The 26448-nt window shown below is 41.9% G+C and overlaps 1 protein-coding gene across 1 annotated transcript in view; it reads right to left on the reverse strand.

Moving 5' to 3' along the window:
- Positions 1-8600: 8600 nt before the first annotated feature.
- kif19 (kinesin family member 19) overlaps positions 8601-26448 on the reverse strand; it is an 84256-nt gene continuing 66408 nt past the window's right edge. The window contains exons 8-21 of the mRNA XM_084078690.1: positions 23558-23704; positions 21939-22061; positions 21125-21284; positions 19526-19700; positions 18125-18326; positions 16815-17085; positions 15396-15520; positions 15051-15214; positions 14635-14740; positions 14332-14464; positions 13142-13331; positions 11809-12019; positions 10052-10223; positions 8601-9014 (exon numbers count right to left, since the gene is read on the reverse strand). Of these exons, the coding sequence (XP_083934816.1) occupies positions 8887-9014; positions 10052-10223; positions 11809-12019; positions 13142-13331; positions 14332-14464; positions 14635-14740; positions 15051-15214; positions 15396-15520; positions 16815-17085; positions 18125-18326; positions 19526-19700; positions 21125-21284; positions 21939-22061; positions 23558-23704 (2307 nt within the window). The 3' untranslated portion in view covers positions 8601-8886. The remainder of the gene's footprint in view (positions 9015-10051; positions 10224-11808; positions 12020-13141; positions 13332-14331; positions 14465-14634; positions 14741-15050; positions 15215-15395; positions 15521-16814; positions 17086-18124; positions 18327-19525; positions 19701-21124; positions 21285-21938; positions 22062-23557; positions 23705-26448) is intronic.

The following is a 26448-nucleotide window of genomic DNA, read 5'->3' on the forward strand; positions in this document are numbered from 1 at the left end:
AATTGAGACAAAGCAAATGATTCCAACAGGCGAATATTCTTTTCAGCCCAACCCAGCTGAGGTGGTCATATATAGGACGCAGGGGGGCAATCCCAGGTGAAAAACCTCACCCATTGACATCTCAACCTATTGCCATTGACAGGAATCAAACTCTCGACCTTTGGATTCACAGGCTGAGACACTACCTATAGGGCTATAGCTTTGTCCAGGCTGAGGTCATCTGTTGAAGATAAAAGTGAACCAGTGAAAGCAGCCGATCTACAAGCTCAGAAACATGTTGCTATCTGAAAAGTTTTGAGATTGTAGATCGGTTATTTTCACAATGAAGTTTGTCATACATTGCAAAAACATACTCTCTCCAAGAAGCATTTCATCATTACCTTTAACAGTTGCACATGTATTCAATGATACAGTCATGTTGTTTGCAATTCAACTTAAATTAAGTCTGCATCAAGTGAGGCTTGAACTGGCGACCCTGAGATTGTGAGGCCTTCATTTAAGGGAGACGCCATTGGCCCAACAGATAAGTAACTGTGAAAAAGGAGATCACACAGATGATACAGTTTCACGCAAATAGCTGAAAAATCCTGGGTTTAAGTGTTTTTCAAACTGCTCAAAATTGCAGACAATCTAAGGGCGGAGCTTACTGGTCAAAGCGATAGATGTGTTCCTCATGAGTCAAGGCACATGTGTAAGCAAGTTTCACGACTTTCGGCCAAACGAGGCATGACTTATGCCTGTTTAAAGTCTGCCTTTTCAAAAAATTGCTATAGCGCCCCCTTTTGGCCAATTGGAGTGAGATTGGTTTCAGTGATATTTGGAATGACCCTGTACATTTCTGCCAAGTTTCAAAGAAATGTGAGTCTGCATGTATGTTTTAGGCACAGATGAATAATTTTCATAAAACTGTAATAGTTAAAATCTATCTCCTCCTGGGATTTTTGAGCAATCTGCACGAAACATTTTACACATGAACTTTGGACCACTGCCTACAAAAATTTCCAACGGATTTTCCATAAGTGAAAAAATGCAGAAGTTAGGAGCCAATGACTGTTTTTCATATAATTCAAAATGGTGGGCGATCTAAAGGTCAGAGGTCAAAAGTCAGACCACGAAAGTTGTCGGGCATGAAGAGACGCATGTGTGTATCGAAGTTTCATGGTTGTAGGTCAAACAGGGCATGAGTTGTACCTGTTCAAAGTTGGCACTTTCAATTGAGTGCTATAGCGCCACCCTTTGACGAATGAGTGTGAGAATTATTTCTTGGTAGTTTTTCATGAGCATCTACCATATGGCCGAGTTTCGTAAAAAGCGTATGCACGGTTAAGCCAGAACTGGCAAAAACAAGTATTTTTCAAACTGCTCAAAATTGCGGAAAATCTAAGGGCGGAGCTTAATGGTCAAATCGATACGTGTGTTCCTCATGAGTCAAGGCACATGTGTAAGCAAGTTTCACGACTTTCGGCCAAACGAGGCATGACTTATGCCTGTTTAAAGTCTGCCTTTTCAAAAAATTGCTATAGCGCCCCCTTTTGGCCAATTGGAGTAAGATTGGTTTCAGTGATATTTGGAATGACCCTGTACATTTCTGCAAAGTTTCAAAGAAATGTGAGTCTGCATGTATGTTTTAGGCACAGATGAATAATTTTCATAAAACTGTAATAGTTAAAATCTATCTCCTCCTGGGATTTTTGAGCAATCTGCACGAAACGTTTCACACTTGAACTTTGGACCACTTTCTACAAAAATTTCCAACGGATTTTCCATAAGTGAAAAAATGCAGAAGTTAGGAGCCAATGACTGTTTTTCATATAATTCAAAATGGTGGGAGATCTAAAGGTCAGAGGTCAAAAGTCAGAGTGTGAAAGTTGTTCAGCATGAGGAGACGCATATGTGTATCCAAGTTTCATGGCTGTAGGTCAAACAGGGCATGAGTTGTACCTGGTCAAAGTTGGCATTTTCAATTGAGTGCTATAGCGCCACCTTTGGACGAAAGATTGTGAGAATTATTTTTTGATCGTTTTTCATGACCATCTACCATATGGCCGAGTTTCGTAAAAAGCGACAGCGCGGTTCAGCCAGAACTGCGAAAAGTGGCAGAAGAAGAAGAAGAAGAAGAAGAAGAAGAAGTGACAGAATACTGCCAATAAGAATACGTGTACAGAGCAGAGCTCTGTCCCCGTAAATAGCAGTTCCAAGCTCGTAGTGCGGCACTCGGACGGACGGTACCGTGCTATGAGCTTGTAGATCTGCTATTTTTGAACAGCCAAAGTATAAAATATGACTAAAGTGGTTGAAATGATTGTGACGATGTATTAAAATATCATTGAAATTATTACAATAGCATTTGTGTCGACTGTACTGGATGAAGAGAGTCAAACATTGAAACGAAAACAGTGTTACGTTATCAACTGAAGACAAATATATTGAATGAATCAGATGTTCAGATTCTTCCCTGAGATTATGTAATTTTTTTAAGCAGTTCGTCGAATATTGTGTCTAGGTGTTTGATGAAGCTTGTGGCTTTAGAAACGGATTGTTTTCTTCACATCATAAACATGGAAGACATTTCTGTTACAGTATGAAGTGATTATTGTTTTCTCTCAAATGCATTACGTGTGAAAGATATGTATATTTGACCCTGAAACCGTGAATCTAAGAACTACAAAATCATTTAATGGACAATGAGATAATTCATGTTTGATGCCATTTTATTTGCACTGCGTCGCTACTTTTGTGAGCTCAGAAATCAACTAATAGTCTTGACTTTTTGTTGTTGCTGACAGACATGAAAATTAATTTTGTGAAGAAGAACTCCCCTGCCCTGATTCAGCGAGTCACATTGGTTATGTGTATAGCAGATGACCTAAAACAAAAAAACATTTTCAATAATGAGACATACGACAAAATCATGGAAGCAAGGCCCAGTCAAAACCAAATGAGAATACTGCTTGGCGTTGTCGAAAAGAATGGAAAAACAGCAATGTCAGCATTCTACGATTCTCTGAAAAGGCATCAAGTGCATCTTATCGAAGATCTGGGTAAGAACCTACAAATTCCTCTTTAAGTTCAGTCTGTTGGCGTAAATAAATACATTTACTCAAGTATTGTACTTTTTGAGGTACTTTTCTTTACTGGAGTATTCCCATTTTTTATACTTAATATGTTTACTCCACTACAGTACATCTCAGAGGCAAATATTGTACTTTTACTCCATTACATTTGACAGCTTTAGTTAGATCTATTTTCAGATTTAGATGATTACAATTATTAAAGCAGCACTGGGTATCAGTGGCCACTTTGGACACAAATAACATGGCAGCCAACTTCTTTGAGGGTCTGCTAGAATGTCCGGCGAGGACACGCTGTGATTGGCCAGTCTTCGCTGTGACTGGCAGGTCTGCTGATGAAACTCATTGTCTCCCCTATACATAAATACAGTCATGCCCCTAGCAGTGACCCCCCCGTGAGTCTATACATTCATGGAAGAATGATCGTTATTGCTTAAACATGCAACTTTATAATTTTGTGGGACATAATATGCTATATAGTTGTTCAAAGGTTACATAGTGCTGCTTTAATCAGAAATCACAAATGTAAAAAAAAATCAGGTCTACAAGCTCACACCATGTCACATCGCGACGCGTTGTGAGCTTGTAGATCGGCTATTTTTGAATAGATGAAGTATAAAATGGAATGGGCATTCTGCATTATGAGTACTTTTACTACTTTATTCTGATGCTTATACTAAACATTATATACTTTTGTCACTTAAGTGAGATTTTAACTTCAGGACTTTTACTTGAATAAGGTATTTTTACACTGTGGTATTGTTTACTTAAAGATACGAGTACGTCTTCCACCACTGGTTCTGTGTGACATGCTTTTTTTCTGTTTGTTTGTTTTCAAATTCCAGAAGCAGACCAGGGCAGATAATCATGCTGCATTACAGCTCCTGATTTCTGCTGAAAACCTGGCTGACCTGGATCATCCCAGACACACACATACATCTAGTGCTCCACCTAGATCAGTGGTTCCCAAACTTTTTAGCTCGAGACCCAAAAGAGAAATTTGATGTGTCCCCGGGACCCAAACTAGTGAAATGAGCAGATCTACAAGGTCACAACACGTCGCGACATGCTGTGAGCTTGTAGATTTGCTAATTTCACTACTTCTCAAAACATTTTTTTCCCAAATGTTTGGGAACCACTGGGCCTATAGACAACTTGTGTGAAACGAACAGCAAGGTAAAAGGTGGGGGAGATGTGTTTCCTGGTAAACAACTCAAGGTCCTCCGATGTGATCTCCCAGCTGTTCACCGGTGTTGGAACACCTTCGATCAAGTGTCGACCATCTTACCTACTGAAGTCATTCCCCTGGCTCCATCCTGTTTACTGCGGTTTACACTCAAAACACTGGGATAAACTGGAACAGCATTACAACGGCAGGGAAAGACCTGAAAAGTTTTGGAACCCTTGCAATAATGGTTTGGCCACCTGACTAAACAAGACCACGAACAACTAAAAACGGTTTCAATAATCACATTTATACCACTGGCACAGCTTCAGGATATTTACACCACCTACTGCTGAAGGAAGATCCTAAGTATGGTGGAGGATATCATCCACCCAGCGCACGCTCTGTTCTCACTCGCAACCAGACAGACACCGACTATAAAAGACCGTTTTTACACTCAGGAGGTTAGAATAATGATTAATGAACTGTACTTGCACTTTATCAAATGCATTGTGGAATCTGATTTCTTATTGTTTTTATTATATACCGCATATTTTTGTATTACTTTGTTTTTATATCATTTCTTTTTTTCCCTTCTTTTTGTAATAGAAGGACTGAAAGAGTCAGGGCACATGCATTTAATTGCATTTGAATGTACATGGTGCTTTTTAAGTGTATGACAAAAAGATGATATTCTATGTCTACTTATGTTTGTTGTTCAAACTGCAGTTGACTGTGAATAATAAACACATGTTTATATTTGAGAGAGAAAGGGTTCAAAGATAATTATATGTAACTTAAGTAAATTCTATTTGTATAGCACTTCTCACAGAGAGAACTCACAAATGCTTTACATACAACAGAAATAAAAACAGCAAGAAACTATCAAATGATTACAAACAAAACAAACTGCACGATGCATCTCAGGAAAACAACAGCAGACACAGAGAAGCTCAAGAAAAAAAGATGTGTTCTACTACTATAGTTGTGTGACAACGTATATCGGTGGTGGAAAGTAAGTACATTTACTCAAGTACTGCACTCGAGTACAATTTCAAGGTACTTTTACTTTACTCGAGTAATGCCGAGTAGGGCACAAACATCTCACTCTACCTTGATGGATTTTTAAACCCTTCTGATTCTTGCAGGTTTTACCGCAGTCTGTAGCTTTTGGGTTCTTCCTCACAGAAGATGTGGTTTGGGCTGCCAATTCAACCTCTCCGCCCTGGGTTTCCGTCTCTCCGGCCGTCCTCTGTCTCTCCAGATGTCCCCACACTCTTCGTGGTCGTCACCCAGTCTGTTCCTGGTTGTCACTGCATGGTACTCCCAGAGGATTTCAGTCAACAAAACATCTACTGATGCACAAACTTGGACAAATAGTTATTAGAGAGAGTGTAAGACGCACGCACGCACGTGCACGCACACACACACACACACACACACACACACACACACACACACACACACACACACACACACACACACACTCTTTTCTGAGTAAATTTTGTTTGGGTTTCACTGGAATTTATTTGGTACAAATAAAAAAAAAGTACAAAATAAAGCATAGAAAGTAGTAATTATGAAAACAACGTCAATGATCAACAATTTGTAAAAGAAAAGGCAACAGTTTAAATAATTCATTTAAAAATACAGGTCATTCTTGCATTCCTGTGTGTCTGTCTACTATTCTATCAACAATAAAGCAGGAAGGCCCAGGAAAATAATATTAAAAAACTAAAGAAAAATAAATCCAACCATCTAATACAGAGAAAACATATTGTAGTGCAGTGATTCTCAAACTTTATACATGTCATAACTCTAAGCATGTACAAATGGAACCAAATGGACCCGTCAGGGTCCATTTGGTTCCATTTGTACACGCTCAAGAGTTACAGACCAGTAAGGGTCCATTTGGAACCCCCTCAATGAACCCTTGGGGGTCCCCGGACCTCACTTTGAGAACCACTGTCAAAGTATAGTGCTATAAGTTGCAGTGCTAGCAAAATGTACACATCTAACAGGAAAGTTTTGATGTGTTGCTGCCACCTTGTGGAAACAGAAGGCATGGACCCTGGAGAGCAGTGAAACATGGAGGCAGGGTACAGAAAATGCACAAGTTAAGTTTCAACTTCATCGTCAGTGTTCAGTAGTGCATCGTTTTCATGTCCAGACCAAATCTCCCAATAAAAAAAAAATATATATATAACATTCTCAGTGTTCATTTAGCCAATTTGAACTCTGACAATGTACAAACTGTAACCAAATGGACCCTCACATTTGTACATGAACCCATTTGGACCTGGAACCCCATAACGTAACTATACCTTTCTAGGCGGGAACCCCTTTTGGGGTTGTTTTTGCTATGTATAGCAACATCATTATTTTGGAAATATTTCAATAAATATTTGAAGTTTTTCAGAAAACTTAGGTCATGATTTAGAAGGCGTTTGAAAAATCGGCCTCAGGTCTAAATGGGTTAAATGAAAATGTTTTACTGTGCAGGCAATCGTTGCTTATTATATAGCGTTTAGTTTTTATCCCTCGTGTCATCCTCCTATCCCTTGTCAAATAAGGCCAGTCCCCCCCCCCCCCCACAAATCTTACTAATAGTACATTGGATCCCATCATGTCTTCATCATTAGGCTGGTCCCTGTCAAAGTACAACACCTTGTTTCTAATAATTGATCTTTACATTATTAAAAGATAAGTTTAATCCACCCCAGTCGCTTGACATCATATTTGATAAAGAAAACAAATCTAGTGCTATTCCGGCAAAATGAAAGCAGCGTTACATTCATAAAGGACCTTCATTCATTAAGATCAATCAATCACAAGTCAGCATCTTTTACGTTTTACAGCGGGGGTCTTCAACGTTTTTCAGGCCAAGGACCCCCTAGCAAAGAGAGAGATGAAACAGGGACCCCCTCTATATTGTATAACATTGTGTTTCAGATTAGACTTTTTTTTTTTTTTACCTGGTCTGCTCTTTTTTCCCCCTCTACACCTGTACCTCTTTGCCAAAAAATAGCCCATCTAAAAGCTCACAACGCCTCGCACTGAGCTTGTAGATCTGCTATTTTTTGGCCAGAGTTCTCCTCAGAAAAGGGATGCTAGGGTTCAAGTGGTTAATGTAAAAAAAAAAAAACATATCACACAAAGATTTGGCGGGCCCCCCCCCCTGTAGTAACTCTGAGGACCCCCAAGGGGTCCCAGAACCCCTGTTGAAGACCTCTGAATCGCTGCTCTGTAACGGACGTCTGATTGATTGCTGGTCTAAGGAGGTTTGTGGTTGGTCAATTAGTCAATGGTCAATTTGTCTTCGGGTCAAACGATGGATATAACTAATTGTCCGGCAACTGGAAGTCTAGGGGCCATCCCACTTAAACCATACTGTACATACTTCAGTTGGGTCCCACAGGGGTCTATACTTTTCCCCCCCTCAACACCGAATCTCCTTGCCGAAAATAGGCGATCTACAAGCTCACAACGCATCGCAAAGCGACACGTTGTGAGCTTGCAGATCTGCTGGTTTCCCAGATCGCTGTGTGTGTGTTCGAACCGATGCTGTGCTTGAATGTCCGGTCATCTGCGTTATTAGCACACATAGCTTAGCTGAAACAACGGTAAACAAGGGGCTTCTCATGGTTGTGGTAATAATTCAACATCAGGTTGGTAAAGACCATTACGTCAGTCATTTTAAACAATCATAAAAGGAGTGCTGACCACAGGCAAGGGGGGAGGGGGAGGATGGCAAGGTCCCAATTTCAACCATGGTTGTACCTGAAGAAATGTCAGACACAGCCAGGAGGATCAAAAGAGCAGCGCTCCTCTCCAAAAAACTTTTTCCCAGCTTGAAGCACCCAGCCCGCCGCCTTAATTGCGCCAAGAAACGCCGGGCGTTGTGAGCGTTGAAACGCGAAGCTTGGCGCTTGGGAAGAGGAGCATGACTACAGCGCATCTTGACCATAGAAATGCATGGCAGACTGCCGCCGCCAGCTCGAAAGGCGCTCTCTGTTGACACGGCCCCTTTATAGTAGCTGATGTTCACACTGGCAGCCCGGATCTATTCAGAGTCTGAACAGAAAAAAACAAAACAACCCCCCCCCAAAAAAACAAACAACAAACATGTGAACAGATTTTAGCTAATAAGATTTGAACCACATTCTAATGTGGTTTTAAGTGTGATTCAAATATGATGTGTCACAGTCTGAAAACCGGGACACCGAAGCCTGATTTGAACTTCTTCATCACGATGTGAGCTTGGAGCGGAGAGACGGCCTGTTTTCGGTGATCGACATCGTCGTACGACAGAATAAATTAAACATTACCCACGCCAATGTCGTAACGTCATTACCACAGCAACCAACAGGTCAACGATGTGTGGACTGTCAGTCCTTAAAGATCACATTTGTGAAACAGATCGGATTCGCCTACAGTCTGAACAAAGCCTTTAAAATGCACAACCTTATTGATGAGCCGCTCGACACAAATATCTTCTTCAGCGTCTCGCACTCGTTTTGAAATGTTTTGTCGTAGACACCGCCGGAAACAGATACGGTACATGGCGGAGCGGTACGATTGGACAGCTAGAGGGTGGTGACACAGTGCTGGTTTTGGGGGTGGGGGGGGTATGTGCAGATGGGGAAATCCTCAGTGTCTGCGTGTGCGTTGGGCCCCCGGACCCGTGGTGGTGACGTAGAGCAGGGGCTGGGGCTGCCTCAGGTGGGGCCCTCGCTTCAGGTTGCTGATGTTGGTTGTGGAGGACTCGTTGGTGGAGCCTGTGGACCATCAACAGACAACACTCAATAAACACATTCCCTGCTATTGACGGAAATCTCAGCTGATTAAAAAAAACAATTCTTGTTTTTAGAGATTTTCGCTCTTCGCCAACCTATGAATGATCCCTTGTCTGCGAAAGAAGGCTAGAACCGGAAATGACGTCATCCCCCAAAAAGTCACTCCGTCCACTCCTATGTTATGAGATTTAGAAAAACACATCTAGCTCGGATTTCTTCTCCCAGACTGCGTTTTTTGGTGAAAACAATCAAACAAAAGGGAGGAGGGCGCACACCAGTATTGGTGAGGTGCTGCTGACCTTGGTAAGTAAATATGAAAATAAAGAAAGAGGCCGCACACTCGTGGCCACGATGCAGGATTTTTTTGGAAACCAACGTTTCGACCACGTAAGGTCTTCTTCAGGGAATGTGTGAAAACGAGCCATATTCAATACCCTCCCCCTCCCCCCAGACAGCTTTTATTTACATCCGTGTCCACATTCCTGCTTCCGTGGGTCTTTGTGGATCGTCAAAATAAGGTAAACACGCTGGCAGTGGCGGATGAATTAATGAATTAATACCTGGCAGTGAATGTGTTCAAAGTTAGTATTTCAAAGTAACAAAACAACTGCCATATGTTCTAAACTCTTGATTTAACTGCGAGGTCAGTGCCGCCGATTTTGATAGATGCTTTACTATGCAGATGCTGGTTATTTACAGTATTCATGTGTTTTTGCGTCTGCCTAAAATTGTAAATTGTACAGTGCTTGTTTACAGCTAGTTATACTGACTTGGTGGTATCAATCAGCTTTTGTGCAAGTTCCTGTGCTGTGTAATTTCTGATATTAATTAAGTGGCTCCTCAGGAATATTCAACATTTTTATTTATATTCATATTTCTTTAAATTACATTTAATGCCCAATGACTTAAAAATGCTACAAATTGCTAAAGCCTGTGATTGTCTGTGATATAGCCATGCAGTCACACGGAGGCATACAAAGAATAGCGTAGCATGACTTTACAAACAAAACATGTCTTACCTATTTGCTGAGTGTTGTGGTGCGGTCTGACTTTGCTGAGAGGGGGGACAGTCCTGTGGTGGGGGGGTCGTAGCAGGGGGCCGGGGGGCTGACCGTTGATGTGCAGGTGGGGGTCCGACGTGCTGTCCAGAGGACGGAACCTCTGAGCCGTGGTGGTCTTGGTCTGAGGCAGCTGTGGGTGGAGCGGTGGGATTATTAGAACAACTTCAACTTCACATTTTATTGTCACATTATTGCAGGTTTACAGGTGTAAATATCTGAGTGAAATAGTGTTTTGTACCATCTCCATCATTTTGTTAGCCTCAAAGCATAATTGCCTAACTCATATTTTTAAGGTTTTCAGGAGAGACAAAACCCCAAAAAATCTCTTTCTGCCTAAATCACCTAGATGACTTAGGCAGAAAGTAAAAAACAAGGTTTTTCCTAAGTCAAGTTTATCTGCCTTCATTTATATCTGCTTAACTCTACTCTCCTAACACTGCTGATTCATCCTGCCTTATCGCCTACTGTATGTCCTCAGCCTATCAGAATGCTTTTTACATTCAAAATAATTTCAAAACGTTGACTGGCATTTGGCATTCTGATAGGCTGAGGACATAGGCAATAAGACACAATGAAGCTGCAGTTTTAGGACATTCGAGCTAGGCAAAAATGTCAATTTGACCAAAATGTGAGTTAGGCAATTATGCTATGAGGCTAACGATTTGTAGTTTTCAGGCAAGGGATGAAGACAAGAGATATAGAATGAAAGAACAAGGAAATCTCTTTTTTCCACCATGTTTCAGGGACAGAATATTTTCTCAGCATATGCCATCTTGTCTCGCACCGCTTAAAACCTGGAAAAATACCACGATTTCTTTTGGCTTTAGTAAACCCTAATCTGTGAATATAAAATATGTATTTCTTAGCGAATATCTTAGTTACACCAACATTGTTCCTAAGAGGCACGTATTTATGCCGATTTATTAAAATAAGAAAGATTACTAGTGTCATTTTGCAGCAGGCTTTCCACAGGCGCTTTGCACTTTTGCTGCGAGTGAGTGAGGCTAGCTCCACTGCCCAGACAGGAGAGCAGACAGAACTACAGACAATACATAGGTCATGTAGTCACTCAATATTCATATTGAATCATTTCACATCTACAGCTGCTAGTTTTGTACTTTTTCTGTTTTTCATGTGTCTATGAGGTTGACAGTACTTCATTAGACGCCCTGGTGTTGTTGTTATGTGCAATTATGTCTTCCCTGACTATTTTGGGTTTCTTCCTGTAAGCTGAAAAAGTGGCAATCAAAAAACTGCGATTTCTGACGTTCCAAAATAATACCCCCCCCCCCTCATATCATACCACAACAGGTGTGGGCTTGGCTAAGAAAGAAAATTTGTAGAAAAAAGGTCATGTAGCAACAGACGGAGGAGGGGCAAGAGCATGGGGCAAAGAGAGAGACAGACATACAGACAGACAGAGAACAAGCAGCAAAGCAATCCATGAGACTCACCACTACTGCAATAGATGATTGAAAGATCAGTACTTCCATATTGCATGGTGTTCACGTTGGTATAAAGGTTAATATGAGAGAGTATTTTTATATTGCAGTATTGATACTTTTACTTAAGTAAAGAATTTGAGTACTTTTTCCACCACTGTCCATAGGACCATGACAAACTAAACAGCTTGTAACCCAGCCATCGTGGAACTACTGCTGCTGCCGCTGCTGCTGGGATGCATTTGGCGTCACAGTTGAACAGGAAGCACTCACCGCTTGACCGGTGACCTCGAAGGAGCGGGAGCGCCTCTTCCTGCGGCGGGCCTCGAAGTCCTGCTCGCGGGGGGCGGGGTTCTTATTGGGGACAGGCTGCTGGCGGTTGCGGAGGCGTGTCCACGTGCCCTGGGGTCCTGGCCCCTCCCCCCCCGTGCTGCTGGACAGGTTGTCGTCCGACGTGGCGTGACGGAGCTCCGGGCTGGGCTGCCTGGGGTCGCAAGTTTTGGAGATTAAACGCAATTATTCTTTTGTACACAATCGTTTCTGTACAAATCTGTTGACAAATAGTGAAAATATCAGATCTACAAGATCACAAAGCGTCACAATGTGTCACAGTGTGAGCTTGTAGATCAGCAATTTTCGCATTTTAAGATTTCTTTGGCCATTCAAAAATAGCAGATCTACAAGCTCATAGTGTGTGACACAGAGTGCCGCGCTATGAGCTTGTAGATCTGTTTTTTTTTTATCGCAAAAATGTGTGCAAATCTTTGAATATATATATTTTTTCTAAGCGGACATTTTTAACTCAAATCTTTGCTTCTTGGGGGTCCCTGGAACAACATATTTTGAGATGGGGGTCCGCAGCCAAATACATATCATTTTGGGGGGTCCTTGACATGAAAAAGTTTGATTATATGAATTTATTATAGCAATGTTTTTTCAAACAACGGTTAGGATTTAGAAGACATTTGTAGAATCCCCCAGAAGCAAAGATTTGAGTTACAAATGTTCGCTTTAAAAAACATACATATTCAAAGATTTGCACCCATTTTTCATAATTTCTCAAAAAAATAGCAGATCTACAAGCTCATAGCGCGGCACTCGGTGCCGCGCTATGAGCTTGTATATCTGCTATTTTTGAATAGCCCAAAGTATAAGATAATGGTTCAAATCTAAAATGACACAGATGTGTTCTTAAATGTTTAAAAAAAACAAAAACATTTGAAAGCATAAAGTTATTAACTCATTCAATGCCAAGCTTATTTATGGAATTTTGGCTCTGAGTGCCACAGCCAAAATTCATTGTAAAAAAAAGTGCGTAGGAAGCGAGATACAGCCTTTTTAAGTTATAGGTTAAACAAGGAGTGGATGGAGCAGCAAATCTTCAAATCATCATATCTTGGGTTCTGAACATGTTTTTCCAAAAAAAACAAAAAAAAAACAAAACTTTTATTTTGATTTTTTTTTATTTTGAATTTTTTTTTTTATGACGGATTTGACGGATTGTGGCGCACGCGGTGTCAGGCCACGTGACGGATTTGACGGATTGCGGCACAGAATGAGTTAAATGTATGGCCATGGTTTTGGTTATTGGTTGCCGGCCCCTTACCTGCCGCGCCGCAGCGCCGGGCCCCTAGGGGGCACCGTCTCGCTCAGTGACAGGCTGCTCTTGTGCTTCTTGGGGTCGAGTGGGGAGGGAGGGGGGGGCAGCCTCATGGCGTCCACCTCCAGGGCTTTGGAGCGACGGCGGGCCGCCTTCACCGCGATGTTCTGAACTCCTCTCAGGAGCTGCTGTCTCTCTGTGTGGAACACAGAGGAGAACACAGAGGGCTTTAATGTTCTGAACGCATACCAAGGTCATGGTTAAAGGGATAGTTCACCCCCAAAATGACTTGTTTTCTATCGATTAGTCACCTCATGGAGACTTGAATTCATGGATATATTTTTGCCAAAATAATTTGATCTGGTAGGAGACACAAAGCGTCTCCTTTGTGTCTCCTACTGGAACCGCTGCCGGTCATCAAATTATTGTCATAGGAATGCGACAAAAACAAAAGAATGAATTCAAGACTCCATGGGGTGACTAATCGATAGGAAAAAAAAGTCATTTTGGGGGTGAACTATCCCTTTAAGTTTGTGTTACAGCAGAAGAAACATCTAAAAACAGACATTAAACATACATAAAACCAAAAAAGAAACAGACATAAAACCCCCACAAGATCCAGATCACACATGTCCACGGCAACAATAGCAACAGTAGACATTTTTAGAATTGTTTTGGGTTCAAATCCACTGTGATGCATCCGGCTTTGTCGAGCGTCTATAAATGAACACAATTGGCCCGTGTTCGGGGGAGGGAAGCCGTTCAGGGAGGGTGAAAGCACGTATTCCTACGGGCTGGGGCGCAGTGTTGATTTTGACAGCAACATTTTATTTAGTTTTCTAGTCATAGTCTTTTGAATAAAATTCCATTTAGTTTTAGTCATATTTTAGTCATCTGTAGTGTTTTAGTTGTTGTCTAGATTTAGTTGACTAAATATCATACGATTTTAGTCGACTAAATCTACAGTTGATTTAGTCGACTAAAATGTATGTTGGCGGTGCCTTGATGGCGTCGTAATGGCAGATTTTAAACTTGGTTGCATGCTGAAAATAGCCGATCTACAAGCTCACAACGCGTCGCAGTGTGACACGTTGCATGAGAGGGGGGTGTAGGGTTGTAGCAGGCAGGGGGGGGGTACCTTTACATGAGAGGGGGGTGTACAGTATGGTTGTAGCAGGGTGGGGGGGGGGGGCTACCTTTGCGTGAGAGGGCGACTTCGGCTCCGGCCTCGCTGCTCTCCGGGGACGAGTCCAGGTGACTGCTCACACTGTGACTGAGGTGACTGAGATGACTGTAGCTCAGAGAACAGTCTGGACCCAGAGGCTGCAGCTTGAGGAACAGAGAACACACACATGATTATACAATTGATATTTTGTTGCATTTTCTTTGCTATTTTGTGTTGTTTGTGCTGCAATGTCAAGAAGTCAAAACCCAATAATTGTGTCCTCTTATGCTGCCTTTACACTGGCAGATACAAAGCTACCATTGATTTAGCTCACCTCTCTGTTGCCGTTTCCGTTGATGTGAATGGGAGGTGGGGTCATTACTACTGAGTTTTTAATGTGCCTGGCGTGGGGACTGCTCTTAAACACCCGGTTATTGTCCCTGAGAATGTCAATACACACAGACAGACAGACAGACAGACAGACAGACAGACAGACAGACAGACAGATAGGCAGACAGGCAGACAAGAGAGAACAGTAATTAGGGAATGTTGAGTATAGGCCTAATGAAAAAGTTCTGTTCTTTAAAGCATTTATTCTTAAACAAATTTCAGTTTGGTATGCATGTTAGGTCCATTTGGTCCCTAACTATCATAATGTTGCCCAGGGACCCCCTCGAGCCCAATCAAGGACCTCTGGGGGTCTCCACTTTGAGAACAACTGGTTTAAGGTCAAGTGTCGGTGCTTCTTACCCGTCGGGTTCAGGTAGGATGGGGGGCAGGGTGTGTCGTCTGATCTTAGCCTGTCCTCGTCTGTTATTGGAGCCTCCGTTACGAACGCTCTCCTGGTCAGAGTCCACGTCCTGTAGGGGGTCCCGTCCACGGCTGGGCAGCGTGATCTTAGGCAGAGAGCCCTCCTGGAGGTCAAAACAATACAATACAATACAATCACAGGGTGATCTTAGGCAGAGAGCCCTCCTGTAGGTTAAAACAATACAATACAATCACAGGGTGATCTTAGGCAGAGAGCCCTCCTGGAGGTTAAAACAATACTTTGGAAGTTTGTAGCACTGTCATTTATCCAGTGTGTTCCCGTACCTTAATGGAGTGTCTGATGGGGACCTTCTCCAGAGCCATGGCTCTGTCCAGGTTCCTCTCATCATGTTCCCTCAGGTACATGTCATACAGCTCCTGGAGATGAGGGGGTACTAGCAGACTGTGGTCTGAGAGACACACACACACACAGACAGACAGACAGACAGACAGACAGACAGACAGACAGACAGACAGAGTCATAATCATCATCATCGCCAACCTTTATTTACTTCATTAACACATTGACTGCCAATCGCGTAGACCTACGCAAACCTATTTAAAGCCGCCACGTGCCAATCGCGTAGACCTGCGCGAAGTGGTGTTTTTTTTCTTTTTTTCGAAAAAAAAAAGTTCACATTGCACTTTTTTCAATTTTCGATACGGCACATTTCATTGTAGCACCACCGGAAACGGAATTATCCGGGATCCGGTTTTGCCGATCCCGTCGGCCTCTAATGACGAAACTGAAACGCCATTTTCTCGTTGTAGTTTTTCTCCTCGCTGATCACTGTTTAACATAAACCGTTGTAACTACAAATGGCGGTCTCCGTTTTGCATGGGATTTTTAGTGGCCGACGGAGAAGGATCTCCGCTGAGTTTACAAACAGTTTAGAGCTCAATCTTAAGGATTTTAACGAGGTCTATGGCGACGTGAAAAAAACTAAAAATCAACAATAAAACGTTGGCACTGGTGAGTACATTATGAGATTAACCTCTGGCATGGAATGTGTTAAGACCGGGAACGCATCTGTGGCTTTTTTTTCTCTTTTCTTTGGGCTATTCAAAAATAGCAGATATACAAGCTCGGTACCACGCTATGAGCTTGTAGATCTGCTATTTTTTTTTAAATCATGAAAATGTGTGCAAATCTTTGAATATGTATATTTTTAAAACTAACATTTGTAACTCAAATCTTTGCTTCTGGTGGAGGTCCCTGGAACAACACATTTTGAGATGGGGTCCGCGGCCAAATACATAATCTAAAAACGTTTTCTAAATCCTAACAGTATGTTGCTATATCAGTAGTGCTCCAACTTTTCCATGTCAAGGACCCCCCAAAATGATATGTATTTGGCCACGGACCCCCATCTCAAAATAAGTTGTTCCAGAGACCCCCCCAGAATCGGAGTTAAAAATGTTCACTCTAAAACATAAAATATATTCATATATATATTCAAAGATTTGCGCAAATTTTCCACAATAAAAAATAAATAAACGGAAGATCTACAAGCTGCCGCGCTATGAGCTTGTATATCTACTATTTTTGAATAGCCAAATAAATCTTAAAAATGACACAGATGCTTTCCCGGTTTTAATGGAATTACAAAACATGAAATTCATGCAGGTCTATAATCAAAATAAATATACAAAGGGGAACTTTGCGCCCTCTGCAGGCGGCAGCTGGTAGTTTAACTCACTGACCGTCTATGAAGCGTCTCTGCTGCTGTATGATCTGGTCACAGAGGTGGCGGTGCTGCTCGAAGCGCTGCACCGCCACGTTCTTCTGCCGGATCACGTTGTCCTTGAGCAGGGCGTGCGACTGCATCTCGGCGTTCTCGATCTCCAGCTCGTGCACCTTGCAGAGGAGGCCCAGCACCTCCCGCTGCTCCTCGGAGCTCACCCTGCGCGGGAGCAGCTCCTCCAGGGCGCGCGCGCGCTCCCGCAGCTCCAGGAACCGGCGCTCCAACGACGCCTATAGCATTGGAAGAAGTACTCAGATATTTTTACTTAAGTAAAAAGGTAGCAATACCACAATATAAAAATACTCTGTTACAAGTGAAAGTGCTCCGTGCTCAAAATGTTAACTGAGTAAAAGTGCAAAACAAGTATTGTTGGCATCAAAATATACTTAAAGTACCAAAAGTAAAAGTACTAAAATGTTTGAAAATAGACAATCTACAAGCTCACAACGCGTCGCGATGCGACGCGTTGTGAGCTTGTAGATTGGCTATTTTCAAATAGCCTAGGTATAAAATAGGGCTAAAGTGGTGAATGTATGTTTTATAATGTAAGAATCAAAATTTGCAAAGTAACTAGTAACTTAAGTTTTCAAATAATTATAGTGGAGTAAAAGTACAATATTTGCCTCTGAGATGTAGTGGAGTAGAAGTGAAAGTACAGAAAATTGGAAATACTCCAGTAAAGTAAAAGTACTTCAAAATTTTAAATGTACTTAAGTTACTTTACACCACTGGTAAGCGGCGGTCTAGGACATTGTTTCTCAAAGTGGGGTCCGGGGACCCCCAGGGGTACTTGAGGGTGTTCCAGGGGGTACCCAGAAAAATGTGTAAATATAGCATCAGAATAATTATGACCTTTTATACTTTGGCTATTAAAAAATAGCAGATATACAAGCTCATAGTGCGGCACCGAGTACCGCGCTATGAGCTTGTAGATCTGCTATTTTTGAAAAATCTTAAATTTGTGCAAATCTTTGAATATATATATTTTCAAAGCGAACATTTGTAACTCAAATCTTTGCTTCTGGGGGGTCCCTGGAACAAAATATTTTTATATGGGGGTCCTCGGCCAAATACATATCATTTTGGGGGTCCTTGACCTGAAGAAGTTTGAGAACCACTGGTCTAGGACTCTCCAAAATAGGGATCAGCATCGGAACCCAAAATATCTGACATAATTTAGGCTCTACTACGATGAAAGGATTTAACGCTGGACCTTTTATATAGGTCATCAGCTCCCTCTAGTGGTGAGTGCAGAGTCCTACAGTATACCTTCTGCTTGCTGATCTTCTTCTGCTGGCTCATGAGCGTGACGAGGGTCTCTCGGGCCAGGCACACCTCCCGGGTCTCCGTGCTCATGTCCGGGGGCGACTCGGGACAGTCCGACTCCTTCTCGCTCTCGTCCTTGTTCACGCTCTCCTTCCTCCTCTCCGCACGCCACTTCCTGCTCCTCTTGCAGCGCTCCTGTTCCCAGCTTGAACCAAACCAAAGCAACAAAGTACATTTACTCCAGTACTGTACTTGAGTAAAAAATAATTGGTTATTTTACTTTATTTCATTATGTCAATTTTTCCAATACTTTTAGTTTAAATCAGGGGTCTTCAACCTTTTCAGGCCAAGGACCCCCTAGCAGAGAGAGAGATGAAGCAGGGACCCCCTCTATATTGTATAAAATTGTGTTTCAGATTAAGCTTTTTTTCCCCTCTACACTTATAACTCTTGCCAAAAATAGCCGATCTACAAGCCAAAAATAGCCAAAAATAGCCGATGTACAAGCCAAAAAAATTGCCAAAAATAGCCGATCTACAAGCCAAAAATAGCCAAAAATAGCCAAAAATAGCCGATCTACAAGCCAAAAATAGCCGATCTACAAGCTGCTGTTTTTGGCCAAAGTTCTCCTCAGAAAAGGGATGCTAGGGTTCAAGTGGTTAATGTAAAAGAAAAAAAATCATATCACACAAAGATTTGGCGGACCCCCTGTAGTAACTCTGAGGACCCCTTAGGGGTCCCGGACCCCCTGTTGAAGACCCCTGGTTTAAATACTTCTACTCCACCACTACATCTCAAGAGGCAAATATTGTACTTTTTACTATACTCTAATTATTGACAGCTTTAGTTACTTTGCAGATTAAAATTATTAATACAAAACATGCATTAACCACTTAAGCCTCTCGTCTCGTCTCAGTGAAACGGACCGGAGTTGCAACTGCACTTGAGCAGCTTTTTCCGTCTAAACTCCAAATCTCTCTCACAAAGCGTTGGTAAGCGATGCTTTGTGAGCTTGTAGATCAACTATTTTTGGCTTATGTCGTCCTCATAGCGACATAAGCGACCTGGCTCATAGCGCGGCACCGAGTGCCGTGCTATGAGCTTGTAGATCTGCTATTTTTCGGAAAAATCTTGGACAAAATGTGTGCAAATCTTTGAATATATATTCATATGTTATATATGAATTTTTAACTCTGATCTGAAGCAAAGATTTGAGTTACAAATGTTCGCTTTAAAAATATATATATATTCAAAGATTTGCGCACATTTTCACGTTTTTTCGAAAATAGCAGATCTACCCAATAGATATATAAATAATAAATACCCAATCTAGAATAGCCCAAAGAAATAAAAGAAATGACACAGATGCGTTCCCGGATTGAATGGGCTAATATAAGGACTGACTCTGCGACGGTGAGCAGGTGTTTGGACGTGTCCATCTGGATCTCCATGCTGCTGTTCTCCAGCTCCATCAGGTTCCTCCTGATCTCCATCTGCTGGCGGAACGCGTCCAGGAGCTGCTCCCTCAGACGCTCCATCTCCGCCCGGCCCTGGTGGCTGGAGTGAGCCTGCACCTCCGCTGGAGAGGAGGAGAGAGCAGAGGAGAGGAGGAGACAGGAGAACAGAGGAGAGCATTATTTGCTTGAATTTGACCAGGGTGCCATACTGGTTTCCTGTCTCTTTTGGCTAGTAGGCCAGAACGTACGTAAGAATCTTTGACCCATATATTTGGCCAACGTTGCATGTGTGTGTTTGAGGAGAAACTATATAGACAGAAAAGAAAAATACAAATGTCTTTTGGCCATGAGAGCTTACAAACAGTGGTTTTCAACCCTTTTCATATCACTGCCCATCTTTTGCCACAGGCTGAAAACCCACCTCTTCAGGAAACACTACCCTGACCCTTCCTCTTAGCCTTGCCTACATGTTGTCAATTATTTGTATGAGCTCTTGTTTTATTGGATCTTGTTTATTTGATTCACTTATTTGTTTTAGATCTTGTTCATTTGATTTTCCTATTTTGTCTCATCAGTTTAAGAAAGTAGGTACATATATATATACATATATATATATGTAGCTGATATATTGTATCGCGGTATGCTCTTAGCTGCTTGTTTTAGAAGAGAAATAACTTCTGGTGATTAGTAGTCTTCTTGCCTACCTTTGTTGACTGCACTTATTGTTAAGTCGCTTTGGATAAAAGCATCTGCTAAATGACTGTAATGTAGTGTAAAAGGTCCATTATTTATTCGGCATTTGAACCACTGACCACCATTTGATGAGATTTAGCCTCTCAGACCCAAAACTTAGGAGAGATGACAGGCAAACGTTGATCAAAATAACAATTATTTAATTAAGTATTGCAGATGTTTAACAATAATTTAACTCTTGAGAGCCTAAAATGAAACTTAATGGACTGGTTGAGAACCACTGCTTACAAGGATGAGCACATTTCTGAAGGAGCTAGCCCAGTGGGGTTCAATGATGTGCCATGGAGGGCTGGGTCATACATTACGCAGGTCTTCACTCCAAACTCAACACCCTGTGACAATAGACCTGGCAGCCATAATGAAATAAATAGTTCTTATCTTACTCCATGTTAGTTAGTTACTAATGTTGCCACTGATACTAATTAAAGCTCTGTTCCATTCAGGTCAAACAGAGTCAGGGTGCTGCTATTGTTTATGCTGGCTCACTGGAAACACTCTGCTTACACTAAATGGAAAGGAGATTAATTAAATAGTATTGGTAACACCTGTGAAGGATGTAACATTATACTACTATTAATATGTCAAAATGGCTGCTGTAGACAAAGGACTATCAGTGACACCACCCCAGTGTGCGGTGCCGAGTACCAGTGGAATAAAAAACGGTGTGACCTCGAGGTACATAATTAAGTACCAGTAGAGCTGCCAGCCTGCCAGCTCTCTGACTGTGAGAAATGATGGAGGTCAGGGACTGACAAGGCGGGACAAGGCGTCCGTCCATCCGTCCGTCACTCACCCTGGACATGGCGGATGTCGGCTTTCTCCGAGTTGACCTGCTGGCGCCCCGCCTGATCGGCGATCTTCTTCTTGAGCCGCTGGATCTCGCAGCGCAGGTCAGAGATGATGTTGGTGTACTGGGCTATGTGGTACGACACGTTGATGAGGTTCTTCTTGACCTGAGAGGGGGGGGCGTGAAGTACAAGTACATTTACTCAAATACTGTACTTAAGCACCCAATATACTGGCTGATGTAGTAGGTCTGAGGTCTGAGGTCCTGTAAGTGATATTTTGTTGTTAAAATAAGTGTTAAAGAGTTATGTATTATTTACCATAGTACTTATTGCTATAGGAGTGTTTGTTCAGTAACAGGGGTCTCCATGTCTGTCCAGCTCTTTAATAAACAGAAAATACGTTTTGCAGGTTGGGATACCAATTTCATCCTATCAGGAGAGGGAACTCATACAGGATAAACTGATACATGAGTAGGTAAAACTGGAAAACAAGATGACAAATTATATTTGTGGCATTGGATGACATTTGGAACCATCCTGAAAATGTAAAAAGAGCTGGAGAGACTGGGTGGCCCCTGTTACTGGGAGAGAAAAAAAATCAGAATATAAAACCTTTAACTATTTAACCAAAAAACATTTTGTTTTAGCCAAAACATAGCACTTACAGCTCCTTTAATTGGCACCTTGTTCAAATTCCCTTACGGACCCTTATGTTCTATTTGATTCCATTTGTAAACGCATCTGTGTCATTTTAAGATTTCTCAATGAAAAAGGTTGAGAATCACTAAAAATAATCATAATGACGTTGTCCTGTCTCACCCGTGTGCGGATGCTTTTGGCACGGTCGGCGTACGTCAGCGTGTTCCGGGACTCCTCGAACGCCAGGGAGGCGGGGCTTATGTGGGCGATCATCACCGTGCGGCTGTTCCCTCCCAACGAGTCCTGGAAAGGTAACGCACCGAAACGTTACATACAGTATACAGAAAATGAAACAAAACAAAGAAAATGCACTTTTAACCACATTCAACCTGGCGTCCTTATTTTGGGCGTTTGATTATAGGTTGAAATTAAGGCTGGGCGATAGGATTTCAAATCGATAGAATCAAGCCATCCAGGATCCTGGTGATTCATGACCATCAAACGCTTGTTTCGGAGTTGTTGTTTTTTTGAAAACCGCAAAACAAAGGGTATTTCTTAACCCATTAAGACCTGGAACGCATCTGTGTAATTTTTTAATTTGAGCTAAAAAGCATTCTTTTATGCTTTTTAGCATAAAAAAAAATACTTTGGCTATTTTTGAAAAATCGTGAAAATGTGTGCAAATCTTTGAATATATATTTTTTCAAGCGGACATTTGTAACTCAAATCGTTGCTTCTGGGGGGTCCCTGGAACAAAACATTTTGAGATGGGGCGCCCGTGGTCAAATACATATAACTTTGGGGTACCTTGACATGAAAAAGATTGAGCACCGCTGATACAGAAACATACGTTTTTCAGAATGCTGTTGGGATTTAGGAGACATGTAGAATCTGCTTCAGGTCTTAATGGGTTAAATATAGTATAGTATCATATAAGTAATAATTATTTTAATTTGATCACAGAATCAAATGTTTTATGGTCATGAATCACCAGGATCCTGGATGGCTTGATTCTAGGCTTAAATTAATCGATATAAATATTTTTGTTAAGCTCTATGGGAACACTTCATGGGGTCTGGAACCAGAAAATCCCCGCCACGGCAATGCCCAATCATTCTAAATATCGGTCTTGACATATTTTCACTGAATTGCCCAGCCCTATAGGCAAAATCTTAATAGCAGATCTACAAGCTCACAAAACATCACATTGCGTTGTGAGCTTGTTGTCCGTCAACTTGTCACTATTTATTGTACAATTAATTAAAGGTAGGGTAAGTGATATTTTTTGGTTAAAACAAAAAGTATTTTGTTAAAAGGTTAAAACACTATATTCTGATGTAATCATTGCTATAGAGTGTTTGTTCAGTAACAGGAGTCTCCATGTCTCTCCAGCTCTTTAATAAACAGAAAATACATTTTTCGGTAGGTGTCAAAATCTCAGCCAATCAGGAGAAAGTACCCATTTTTAAGCTTCATTTTTATAGTGTTCCAGTTCCAATTGTGTCTGCTCATTTCTTAGGGTCATCACTTCCAATTTCACTTGTTTAATCTGTATCCAGATTGAGTTCTCTGTCCTGATTGGATACAATTGGAAATGAAACTGAAACTGAAACTGGAACGAAAATGCATTTTCTGTTTAATAAAGAGGTGGAGAGACAAGGAGACTCCTTTTACTGAACAAACACTCTATATCAATGAGTACTATCAGAATATAGAGCTATTTAACAATTATTTTAACCAACGCAAATCACTTACCCTACCTTTAAGTCTTAATCAAAGTGCGTGGTTGTTGCTCCTACCTTGAGCAGGCGTGTCAGCTTGCTGTCCCGGTAGTTGACATACTTGTTGCTGTTCTTCTCGCTCAGAGCGTTGATGCAGTTGCCCAGCGCCAGGAGAGAGCGGTTGATGTGGGCCCCTTCTTTTAACCTCTGACCCCTGTTCTGAGTCTGACACACAAAGAAAAGACACTTAACGTGACAGCTGTGTCAGAGAAGACCAAACTAGGGCCAATGAATGTGGGGAAAAAACAAAAAAACAAAAACAAGGTTCCCAATCAACAAACATATATTTCTTTGCATCTGACGACGGTGTGCGTGCATTTTTTGTCTTTCTACTTATTGCAAGCAGTGGTAGAAAGTAACTAAGTACATTTACTCAAGTACTTAAATGCAATTTTGAGGTACTTTTAGTATTTCCAATTTTCAACACTTTTACTAATCTACTCCACTACATCTCAGAGGCAAATGTTGTATTTTTTACTCCACTACAATTATTTGAAAACATTAGTTACAAGTTACTTTGTAGATTTTGATTATTATTACAAAACATACATTAACCACTTCAGCCCTATTTAAACATTGGCTATTTGAAAACAGCCGATCTACAAGCTCACAACGCGTCACGATGCGACGCATGGTGAGCTTGAGTGATTCTACATTGCAGTATTGATACTTTTACTTGAGTTAAGTAAAGAAATTGAGTACTTTTTCCACCACTGATTGCAAGCTGGTTCTTAGCAAAACATGACACGGCCACAACCATGAAAAACTACGCTTCCATCCATGTCCAGCAGATGGCACTACATACTGCCTTTACTCCTCCGTAACTCTCTCACAGAGGACTTTTAACTCTTCACCAGTCAACAGTGTCTTTCAATTAAAGGAAAACGCCATCTTTCAAGCCCTATCATTCCTCTTCATACGTGACAGAGAGAAATGTCCCCTTGCCGAGCCTCAAGTGATAATAAAACCCCTGTCTTGCTCTGCTCTTTTAAAAAATGGAGGCCGTATTCTCTCTCTAATACATCAATAGAAGAGCGTGGCTGGTTAACCTTTCAGCCAGTCTCCATGGGAAATGAGCAGTGGTGTAGACAAAGTACTTAACCCCCCCCTAGTACTCGAGTCCCAAGTATACTCCTGGAGAAACATTACTCAACATTGTCATATTTGTACTTGAGTACTGGATTACTTATACACCCTGTCACAGTTTTTAACCCATTAAGACCTGAGGCGGTTCTTTAAAAAAATCTAAATCATAACAGTTTTTGGGGGGAAAAAAAAGAATGTTTTCAAGATTTTTCAAAAATAGCAGATCTACAAGCTCATAGCGCGGCACTCGGTGCCGCGCTATGAGCTTGTATATCTGCTATTTTTGAATAGCCAAAGACATCTAAAGTGACACAGAAGCGTTCCAGGTATCAATGGGTTAAACTCATTTCAATGATGAAATAACCATCAGAATAAATGCTTTTTCACTTTTTTTTCCAGCAGAAAACTTTGTTGCACGTTTTGAGTCCCCAACCAAAGAGCACCTTTATTATACTGCCCTACAATGCCAACGTGCAGTAACTGTGCAAATAATTTAACAGATAAAAAGGGATTAAAAGTGTTTCAATTGGTCAGCCCAAATGGCCCAAATTACACAAATTGTATCTGTTCTTGAGGTAATTGCTTATCCCCCAAAATCACGACGGCTAGCAGCGCGGTGTCCCCCGGGAGCGTTTTGTCAACGGGGGCGCGGTGTTTTTTTTCAAAAAACTGGCACCCCATGTGTTAAGACCTGAGGCTGTGTCTAAAAAAAAACCGAAATCCCCCAAAAAATCGGAAAAAAATACAAAAAATAATAATTTTCACGATTTTTCAAAAATAGCAGATCTACAAGCTCGTAGCGCGGCACTCGGTGCCGCGCTATGAGCTTGTAGATCTGCTATTTTTGAATAGCCAAAGAAATCTAAAGTGACACAGATGCGTTCCAGGTATTAATGGGTTAATTTTTTTCCCACGTCGTTTGGTCCCCCCCCACAAGGTTGGTGCCCTGTGCTTCAGCACCTCAAGCCCGTTGGATAAGCCGCCACTGCATATGCATTGTAACACATGTTTTCATGAATGTCACGCAAGGTTTGGCCAATCCGTGAAGCCGATGGCCAAGCCATCAAGGAAGCCAAAGCCTGTTGATCTCCCTTACAAGGCAAACTGATCGTTAAAGCAACCTCAGCCCAGGCAAATCTGCCACACTGCATGGCACAGTGTGTTCAGCTACACGGCAGACAGTGTGTTCAGCTACACACAGCAAACAGTGAACACACACACACACACACACACACACACACACACACACACACACACACAGTGGCGTGCACAGACATTTTGAGGGGCAGGTGCTCAAGTAAATTATACTTTTTTTTGTTTACTTGGTCTGCTCTTTTTTCCCTCTACACCTATACCTCTTTGCCAAAAATAGCCGATCTACAAGCCCACAACGCCTCGCAGCGCGAGGCGTTGTGGGCTTGCAGATCTGCTATTTTTTGCTAAAGTTCTCCTCAGAAAAGGGATGCTAGGCTTCGAGTGGTTATGGTAAAAAGAAAAATCATATCACATAAAGATTTGGCGGACCCCCTGTAGTAACTCTGAGGACCCCCTAGGGGTCCCGGACCCCCTGTTGAAGACCCCTGCTGTAAACTGGGAAAAAAAAAACTTTTTTACCCCCTTCAAAAGGGCACTTCTGGTCAAGAGGGCAAAGGGCAGGTGCTCTAGCACCACCTAGAGTCTATCTGTGCACGTCCCTGCACACACACACACACACGCCTGTGCAGCTCGTTTGGACCCGGTCAAGCCGATCATGAAGAGGCGAGTGAAGCGGACCTCCAACAGGACGTCCCGGCAGCAGCTCTTCTGCCTGACGTAAGTAGGCC

Source organism: Gymnoscopelus microlampas (genome assembly GCF_963454915.1).
Source record: "Gymnoscopelus microlampas genome assembly, chromosome: 14".
In the NCBI taxonomy this organism is placed as follows: domain Eukaryota; kingdom Metazoa; phylum Chordata; class Actinopteri; order Myctophiformes; family Myctophidae; genus Gymnoscopelus; species Gymnoscopelus microlampas.